Genomic DNA, 10,828 nt, shown 5'->3' with positions numbered 1-10,828 from the left:
ATGATTATATTTAAGAATATTTGAAATACTGTAAAAATGTTGCATGAAAAAATGTAACTTCTGGATTTTCCATTATTTGTATACTGTGAAAATTTGAACTTTTTATTTATCAAGAAAATTCAAAAATTTATTATGATAATCTTCTAGGGCATTTAGAAATCAAACTTTTTCTTCTCTTGCCATTTTTTCATATCGTCCGTTAATAATTTTTGATTTGAGGAAAAAAGTCATTAGATAAATTGTCCGACTTTTTAAATACTATGTATAACCGTACAGAGAATTCTTGAATTTGGAAAAAATCGTCTCAAAAATATTTAAAAGGTGCTCACTTTTTGAATTTTTATCCAAAATGGCTGGCTAACGAACTTGACCTTTAGTTTGGGACACTGAACAAGGATACCAAAGGACAATCTAATACACTAAAATTTTCAAAAGTTATCGAGTTCACAGACAGACATACATACGTACAGCATACAGACATACAGGCAGACACATTAGTAAAAACCTGTTTTTTGGGTTCAGGGGGGTCTCAAAACGTAGACATTTGACAAAAACAGGGGATCAAATTTTACATAAATCTAATACTTTCTCTGATAGGACTTTAGAAATACAAAAAAATGAAAACTTTGGTGAGAAGGAGTGGAGTGGGGGTGTGTGAATTTATCAAATCTGACCCCAGATTCATGATGAGTGATCCCGAAAACCCCTAGTGTCACGTTTTCACCGAACTTTATCAATGTCATAAAATTTTAGACTCAAATCCCAGCCGTCTAAATCTAAAGGTAAAAAAAAACCGTTTCTTTAATTTGAAACAACAATTTTTCTGAGTATGAACTCTTTGAATATTCAGATGCAGAAAGATACTGAAAATTAAATCAATGATCGTTGATAAGCTTAAGAATGAAGATATTTTGAAGCTGCTACAGATATGACTGACTTGATTATATACTCCCAGAGAGATTGAAAACTGTCAACACTAAGGTGACTCGCACCTAAAAGAAACTAAGAATTCTTTTTTATTCCGGGCACTTCTGCTTGTATAGGAAACTTATTTCAAGACAAAACTTTTGCAAAAAAATGCACATTGCACATCCTGGCGCCACGTGCGCCTCGGGATGTTTACCTCAAGAAGAGCAAAATTCCGGCTTGGTGAAATCAATATTATTGTTCGCCGTCGGCTAAATTTGAATTCACTGCTGCTATGAAACATAATGGAGTAACTACAAAACCATTTGGAAATGTAAAAACAGAAATCAGTCAAAGTGATCCGAAGCTTACGAACGAATTCGAATTCCTGAGGATATTACTGATCCTATAGAATAGATTATACGGCGATCTCCATGTCCAAATTCACCAACTGTGTTTTAGAAATATTAGAAATTAGATATGCGAAATTTGTTTTTCAAATAACATTATTTAGAAAAAGTCCCAGTTCCTGGATAAAAATGATCGAATATGTGTTCCTGAAAGTTTCGTATTTGGTCTTTGGGAACACTTGCGTCTTCAGTAATTCCGTATTCTTTCTCGCATACTCCTAATTATACATACAACAAATTTAATAAATGAGTGAGCTAGCAAAGACAGTGCACCATACATGTGCATATATAACCCACGGTCAATGCCGTGTGGCGGCTTTCGTGGATGATCAAAGACCCTCACTCATATACTCGCAAGATTTCACTCCGTATAGTTTGTGCTGAACTCGAATATCATATATGGTACTTTTGCTAGGGTTGACCCGCGCACCTAAGGGAACATACTTACTGACTTATCAAATTTATTATTACTTCACTGCTAACTAAAAAAAAAAGGTTTAAATTAACGAGCGATTCATAATTTTGATTTAATCAACCAATACTAAAAAGAGGCGTGTCAGATGTGATTTTAAATATATAAGGTTTAGCAGAAAATACAATATTCTCTGGTATTCCCTAGAACCATAGAAACGTATCTCCCAATTCAATGAAGTTGAAATTATTCTGGTTACTGACCTCAAATTGGATCATTTTACACTAATTAAATCAAATAACTTGGGTTGTTATCAAGAAATATAGCTACATATATATGTAAGAAGAATAATTGTAGAATAGTGCAAACACACAAAATGCCTAAGTATCAAATTGAGCTAGTAAATTGCCTTAAATGTTGCAAATAATGGTTAGTTTTCATTTCTTACATAATGTAGCCGTCAACTGTTTGCAACGTTTTGAGACCCTGGGTTTTTGTGTGAAGGGACTTTACATTGTTCAGGATTATAAAGTCACTTGATTTAACATTTCAACAGAAGTGACTGCAACATCTGTCATTATTTATGTGTTTTCGCAATATTAGGCTGCAGCTACGAGACTAGTTTAATGCGCCTGTCGGTGAGAAATGAAATATACGATTCTCAGGTCTAGTCCAGATTTAATTCAGACGTGGGTGTAGTTCGTGCTGTCCGATCTCTATATCAGACTTACGCTCATTTAGTAAATAACAGAGATAATAGGCACCGAAAATCTTTTTTTTTGTAAATGTATGCACAGCTAACACGAAATTCGACTAAATAATATACTATAATGCATTTTATTGGTAGCAATAATTATTAACATTTATCACTTACTGCATCAACGATAGTCGCGGAAGTATTTTATACCAACGATTTTTCAACTTTAATCAATATTTTCTTAGCGAATTTAACACTATTTCATGCTCTTAAAATTCCTAATTATAACAGCTCATAAAAAAGAATATTCTCTTCAAATTTATAATAGTAGACGTTTAATTGTTAGTACCTATAGCCTCTTCTTAATTTATCAACATTTTTTCAAGCTTTTTAGGATACCCAGGTAATAGTAATATAAAAGGAAGATAGAGCTTTAATTTAAAAAATCTAAACTTTGAAAGAATTCAAGTCTAAATATTTTGAAGGCTTATATAATTTCATGGGGCCAAATCTAAAGATAAATTGTTATAAAAAATTCAAATGAAATATTGTATAGATTAGAGTGGTCCTTATTCCACGTTAAACAGAAAATTGATTCCAAATTATTTCCCTCATAGTAGATGATTCAATTGTATAACTTGATATATTAAATAGAGAGGATCCAATATCGATTTGAATTTTTCCACATGTTATTTCAATGAGGTAAATTGAGTAAAAATTCAAAATTACTGAAAGTTATAGATATATCTTCTTTTATAGATTAACTTCAACTTATATCATTTGGATAACAATTTTATGGTCACTTTCACAAGACATAGAAAAATTGAGTAAATAAGGATCAATCTTAAATTATGTGGAACTTAAATCATCATAGTTGTAAATTATTTTATCAAACGACTCAATATCTCCAGCATCTCCAGCGCTGATCAATCTTAAGTTAGATTAGAATGACAGAAGCTTGTGTCGCCCTGCTAATACACTAGTATAATAGAAGTATTAGAGACTTGTCTATTATCATTATTTGGACACCAAATTCAGTGTGACTTTAATTGATAAGATACCTAAGAATGTACCAAGTATAGATAAATCTTAAGTAATGCTCAAAAATTGTGTGTTGGAAATCTTCTATATACCAAATGATTGCTCAAGATTTTTACACGGAAAAAATGTATACGTAAAAAAGTCACGAATTAGTAGCTAGGTCTCGGATATGAGAAAAATGCATTGGACATTGATGTAATTTCGTAAATAATCTGCGAATTTTGAGAAAGAATTGACGAACTCGATATGACAAGTCTAAAACCGCTCATCACTCTTTTTTCCTCAAATAATTACAAAAATATTATGAGTGATTGGGAAAAGTTTCACAGAGCACTCACGAGCTTACACGACAAATCTGGGGCCTAGCACGTAGGTTCGTCTTTACGTGGCCCGCACAAACTGACACCCACCCGTTCGATGCGCATATGTGCACGCGAATGTGTGTTTGAATTCGTCAAATGAGTGGCTAGAATTTTTATTATACCTACATGGTTCAGCCTCGATGGCTGCGCGTGTTTACGCACTCATGTTTTATGTTTAGAAACTGTTGAGTTCGAGTTTTCAAATCCTCGAGTTGTACTAATTTATAAATATAAATTAAATCGCACAAATAAAACTTTTCCCTTTTCATATTTAAGTATAAAATATTCAGGAACTGTTCGTAGGAAATTCGAGCTATTCGTAAAAAAGTTCTAAATTTATCCATACACTTTTCATAGAAACAAGGATTTAATATTTAATTTTTGTATCCCGTATCTGAGACCTAGCTACAAGTTCGTGACTCTTTTATGGATAAATTTTTTCCGTGTAATTGAGTAACAGAAAATAAGAAAGAACAATCATTAAAAAAATTTTTTCTTTGTGATCAAATATGATTGTTCGGATGTGATTTTTTTTATTATTTTCCATTTGTTGCTTGGTTTCTACTATTTTGTGTGATCAAAAGTTATTTCTTAGATCTCATTAAGCTTTTCAAAAAATAAGACTCTAATTAGTATTGCTTATTATCAGTGTGTTTGTGTGTGTGTGTATTGATTTGATTTCCAATAGGTCTTCACAGTTTCTAAAGGCTTATTTAGTCAATGATAAATATTTATATACGTTTCCAAAACCAGGTAATTCGAAAATATCACAACGAGATTTTTGTATAAGGTAATGAGTATGAATAATGTTCAGTTGTGCGTGTCAGTTGATTTTCGATTAGTTTTCATTTAATACTTTCCAATAATCCGCGGAGCAGAAGTTTGTTTCTTTCATATCTTCCAAATACCACATCACTACCAAGATGCATATATGTACCTATACTAACCAGAATTTAAATACCACCAATGAGAAATAGAATTGTCGTTGAAGAACACTGAAATTATTTTCTTATTCTGGTGTGGGTTTAGCAATAGCTTCTAATAATCTTTCGGAACAAAGGTGCTCATTCGAAGATTTTTTACAAACCGAAAAATCATGTAATCAGAAGAAATATTAGAAATAAAGAATCACAGAAAACCCTCAATTAAAAAAAAAATATATATTTAAAAAGTAACATTGATAATTATAACCACATTTAGTCAATACTAAAATAAAAAAAGATTGGATTTTCTTTGTGGTTTCATTTGTGGAGATAGGGGATTATCAATTGATTTCTATTGGATAGTGCTTGTTTCATCACGTTATAGTAGAATTTCATCCTTTGCATCATTTAAAGTTATAGTTGATTCTATTTCTTGGGTTATGAAACTTGGATTCGTTTTCAGTTGATTCTTTATATAGTTCCCGATCTCATTAGACCTTGCTAGTATTTTCTCATCGTCAAGATCATTGAATGAAAATATTTAGCAAACATATAAATTATCAGGATGATAATCACAAAAATCATTAAAAATGGCAAAAAGTTGAAATTATAATAGTTCTTGATGATCTTACTTGATTAGATACTAACATAAAAATGATCAAGTCGATACACAATCCTTAATCACATGAAACTTCAATCATCACAATCGCCCATTTTTTTTAACAATTGTTTTTTTTTCCAGAAACAATGCATATGTCTATTCAAAGTTAAAAAGCGACTCTAAAACTTGGATGGACGATTCGATATTTAAGATCATTTAACCCGTGAAGAAATTTCGAAAGGGTCCTAGTATGATTCTGATGGGTTTCCCGTTTCTAATCGGGCTGTAGCGAGGAAAATTAGTTGCGGCCGAATCGATAAACTTCATTCGAAGTGACCTCTACGAGGCTCTATAGTATAGTTCTAAAATTTTTCAATATTAAAATTTAATTGATAAAAAAATTAGAAAGAATAGACACATTTAATTAATTGGTGTTATTTTATCACATAACTTTTCGATACTATTCTACTTTTTTTACAAAGTAATTTAAGAATTTAACAAATAAATATAGCCAAATACGATAAAAAACATAAACGGGTTATTGTTTATTATATTGTCAAACCATTTTTAATGTATCAGAATTTTTAATTTTCTATGCCCATACGCCGGCTTCGGATTTTTGACTAGCACCTGCAAGGACCCCCATTTGTTTTTTTCTGAACTAGAAATTCTGATGGGGCCCTATAAGAACCCAACTTCAATTAGGAAAATTTCTGCCCGGGAACAAAAAGATTTTGCAAATCTATAAATTATCAGGAAGCTGAGCACAAAAATAAGAAAAAATGGCTGGAAAATGAAATTCTAATATTAACTAATTACCTTGATTGAATAGGTACAAACAAAGATAATTAATTTCATATACAATTCTTAAGCACGTCAAACTTCAATCATCACACTCAGCCATTTTTCCATCAATAGTTTCCATTCATCTGGGGGGGGGGGGGTCTTGGATTAGGGTTCAATGTATTTCGGTTGTTTTTAATGACCTTGATTAATTAGGCAAAAAAAAATGATAAAGCTTCGATCAATCTTAAATAGAACTAAATTTAAACCATCGGAATCATCAATTCTTTACCAAAAACGATGCCTAGGTTTATTCCAAGTTAAGAAGCGACTCTGAGACTGGATTGTCGATTTGAGGTTCAAGACCTTTCAGTGAAGATATTTAGCGAATCTAATGATCAGGATAGTGATGAGCAGAAAAAAATCATTACAAAATGCAAAAAATTACATTCTAATGGTCATTAATGACCATGCTCCATTAGGTACTAACAAAGATGATCTAGTCTCATGTAAAATCCCTCATCACATGAATGCTTAATCATAACACTCGGCAATTTTCTCATCAATTTGCAGGGGGATCTTGCATTAGGTTTTACTTTTTTTCGATGGGTTCCTAATGACTTTCATTGATCAGGTATTTAAGAAATCATATAGTCTAGATCCATTCTAATGAAATGAAACCAAATTTAAACCATCAGACTCATCAGTTCTTTTCCAAAAACAATATTCTGAGTCTCTGAGACTTGGATCGACGATTTCAAATTGAGGATCATATTCAACGACGATATTTGGCAAGCTTTATTATCAGGATGACACAGAGGGGGAAAAATCATGACAATATCAAGTCCCATGTACAATGCTTAATCATATTATTCCATAATCAATCCTTAATCATAACAAACTTCAGTCATCACACTCAACAATTTTTAAATTAATTTTTGTCATCAATTTGTGGAGAGGGGGGGTCTTGAAATAGTTTACAAACATTATCGATGGTTTCTAATGACCTTCATTGATCAAAAACTGAAGAAAATGATATATTCTACATCAATTTTGAAATAAAGCCAAATTTAAACCATCAGGCTCGTGAATTTAATTCCAAAAACGATACCTAGGTTTATCCCAAGTTAAGAAAGCGACTCTGAGACTTGGAACAACCATCAACCACCATTAAAGTCTCTAACAGTAGACATACCTTACTCGACCTGGCGAGCTGGGCATAGGTAGGCCGAAGCCACGGCTCTAGAATCGAAGAAGAAGTGGAGCTCCCACCAGAGAGAGGTGGTCCACGGAACCGCCTCCCTGATCTTCCATCTCTTAGTTTGCCCTGTGTTGGTCCACGTGTGCGCACTTGTCTTTTTTTGCCTTGCACGTGTGTGGGTGCCTGATGTGTCCCGGTGTGTCTCTCAGTTCGCCAGTAGAACCTCCCAGATTCTCCGTGTCATCCGGCTCTTCCTAATCCAATCTCTCCTCACTCGAGAAGCACCGATTCTCTCAACTCGGGTCAAAGGATGAACTCAATCAAGAAAATTACAGCGATAATCAAAAGCTAGTTAAGGAATCCTTCCCGGAGAAAGATAAGAACCCTTGGTTATCCCACGGGCACATATGAGAATCGAAAAAAAAATCTTCCGGGTTGTGCAGTGTGATCAGTGCGCGAGAGTCAAGCGAAGCGTGGAAAGCCATCATGCGATGAATTCCACGAGTCGATACATTCAACCGATAACCCGGTATTAATTAAACTTTACGAGGTGAACGAGAGCTATCGAACCATTGCGTGATATGCGATTAGAATCGACAAGAAAAGAAAGAAAAGTTAGGAAAGTTCTTCCGAAATGTGAAGTATTACCCAGAAAATTATAAATGTTTATAACCATTTCGAAGTCATTTTCTATTAATAATTTCGTGAAGAAGTGCTATTATTTTTTATTCAATTCGATATTGATTGGTATCTTAAGAATGATCTGACTGATTTCTTCAGCAGTTTTTGAAGAATACCATTTCCATTTTAAGAAATATGGAATCACACAACAATTTGGATCGAGAGGGAAATGCTGGTCCCTCGAATAATGCAAATTCTTCTTTGGATGATGCTGTAGGAAAACTACTGCAAGGTGAGTTTTTTAATTGATTAAATATTTTCAATTTATTTTTTTTTTTGCAAAGATAGGTCTTCATTTTATAGGTTTATGCTGATTAGGTTATTAAACATGAATAGAAGGGTTGTTTTAACTATAGACTGTTGTTTAATTTTATTCTGATTGTCATAATTTGAAGAATGTATTTTAATGATGCATTTCAATAGCAGAGCCAATATTTGAGAAATATGATCAACATATTTGCATCTCCTTCATTTTCTCCCCTCTTTCTCGGCAATCTTGCAACTTGCGTCTTCTTCAGCTCGTTTAGCAAGGACATTTTAATTGGCGCTGAAAGCCAACGTCGACAGCCATCGTTCTTCCGAGTGTCAGATTTATCCCCACGATACCCACGAAGAAGCGCAAAAGGGATCTAGATATATGGAATATTCAGATTTGGAAATTTATGACTTGGAAAGATTTATCCAAAAATTATCAGAGTAATTTCTAAAAAAGTAAGTAGAAACATTATAGGTAATGGAATTATACAAATAGAATACATAATATAAATTAGATAAATGTTACCCAATTCGAGCAAAGACATTTATGAACAATTTGTATCATTTTTAAAGTTTGGAATTTTGTGGTTGATCAATTTTATTCACGAAGACATTAGGTATTCAATTTTGAATTGAATCCCTATTTGGTGAAATTTAAATCCTTTCTTGCGTTTTCCGTTACACGATTTTCACATTTATCTTTAGAAAAGGCTACACATGACATGTAACTAAAATCTTATAATTTACAGAATATAGTATCTTGTTTTGAGCTAAAAAAAATGTGTATTAGCATTGGAAACAAGGAAAAACAATTTCATAGATTTTAAAACGAGAAAATCATCTAGAAAACACAATTTACAATTGTGCAAACCTTTAAATAATAATACCATGTTTCTTTTATTCGCGCTGAAGAAATTTTAGGTTTCAAAAATTTAACAACAAAAAAATGCATTGGACTTTTTTCGAATCTATATGATCTGTCTCTCTTTGCCTGATAGAGTCGAAAAAAAATTGTGTTCTTATTTAAACTTGGAATTATACATCATCTTAGCACATTTGACAAAAATTCAAAGAAAAACCATTTTTTAATCTATTTTTTTATTCTTATTTGTTATATTAAACACTATAAATAAAAAAGCCTTTAGACATTTTTTAAAAATTTTACTATTCAAAAACAGAAAAAATATATAAAGCTATTTTCAATATACTTTTTTAAAACATTTCACATTATCAGAGATGCTTTACAAAAGATTGCACTTGTAAAAATATTTGTCGATTCAAACTTTGTGACAATTTAAAATTGATATCTCAGCACGCATTTGAAATTAACCAATTTAAAACTAAAATAAAATGCGCGAGATCAAAATGTGTTGTTGAAAAGCCAAAGAACTTTAAGGTAGTTATGTGCCAAGAATCAGATCTTTGAAAAAAAGTCTTTCTATAATTGTAACAATTAAACTAATATTAATAATAATGCCATTTCAAATAAAAAACATTTTTAATGGGAAAATAAAATCTTTTGGTAATTTTTATATTTTTTCATTACACAGAATGGTCTTTAAAAAATTTCACTTTTAACACTCATCAACTTCATAATTAATTCAAGAAAATAGTATATTAATGAGATTTATAGGGCGAAAAATTGTTCATACAAATGAACATTTTTTAAATATTTGCAGAATGTACTTCATAAAAACGGATTACTCTCTTTACGATATACAGCAGAATAAATTATTCAAAAATTAAAAATGGATTAAATAATTGCCATATATGTTAAATAAGAAATATTACTCTTGACATTCATAAACTGTATAATTTATCCCGAAAAATAATCACTTCTCATCATTTACAGGGGGAGAATGTTCTAAGCATATTACAATTATTATACCATTAAGCCATTTCCCTTTCGGGGTAGGCGTGACTCACTCGGAGGGGGAAAGGAGTAATGTGTGGAAGGGATAAAGATTTTTCAGATTGATCCAGAATTCTCGTGTTATTTATGTAAATAACACGTTCGTTCCGCAACACTGCTCCGACTCAGGTTGCTGATCAATCTCTCTAGCAATCACCCCAAGTGAAGATCCTCACAAAGTCGTCATGTATGGTTCCCCACTTGGGTCCATTAGTGGCCAAGGTCTTATGTTTCAGGCGTCATTCACTCTACTGACACTCTTTTTATTAGCTATTTGCCGCCATACTTTCCTGTCCTGGCATACTTCTGTAGCTTCTTTTATGTCCATGCATTTTTTCATGCAGGCTCTCGTGTTTTTGTGACTTCTTATGTCTCTTCTAACTAGGGTCTCATTTACACATTCTAACAATTCTTTCCGCGGTCTACCTCTGGGCACGCTGCCATTTACTTTACCTTGATACACTTGTTTTGTTAGTCGTTCATTTGGCATTCTCTCAGCATGCCCGAACCATCTTAACCGTTTTCTTTCCCATGTATCTACAAGCCTCTCTTCTGCACCACATTCTTTTAGAATTATCTCGTTAATTACTTTGTCCATTAGGGTTTTCCCGCTTATTATGCGCATGAATCTCATGTCAATTGCG

General features: G+C 32.4%; 1 protein-coding gene across 7 annotated transcripts in view; it reads left to right on the top strand.

Moving 5' to 3' along the window:
- LOC117169284 (transcription factor SOX-9-like) overlaps positions 1–10,828 on the top strand; it is a 92,279-nt gene that overhangs the window by 56,094 nt on the left and 25,357 nt on the right. The window contains exons 1-2 of one of the 7 annotated variants that reach the window (XM_033355580.1): positions 7,567–7,972; positions 8,120–8,249. The exons of 1 other annotated variant lie outside the window; for it this stretch is intronic. In XM_033355580.1, coding sequence (XP_033211471.1) covers positions 8,153–8,249 — 97 coding nt within the window. In that variant the 5' untranslated portion in view covers positions 7,567–7,972; positions 8,120–8,152. Of the gene's footprint in view, positions 1–7,566; positions 7,973–8,119; positions 8,250–8,440; positions 8,729–10,828 lie in introns of those variants that run through there. 5 more of the 7 variants (XM_033355584.1, XM_033355583.1, XM_033355585.1 and 2 more) reach the window with 5 other exon arrangements.

Source organism: Belonocnema kinseyi, chromosome 3 (assembly GCF_010883055.1).
Source record: "Belonocnema kinseyi isolate 2016_QV_RU_SX_M_011 chromosome 3, B_treatae_v1, whole genome shotgun sequence".
NCBI lineage: Eukaryota > Metazoa > Arthropoda > Insecta > Hymenoptera > Cynipidae > Belonocnema > Belonocnema kinseyi.
Note: the sequence above shows the minus strand (reverse complement) of the source record. Positions and strands in the feature narration are given on the sequence as shown.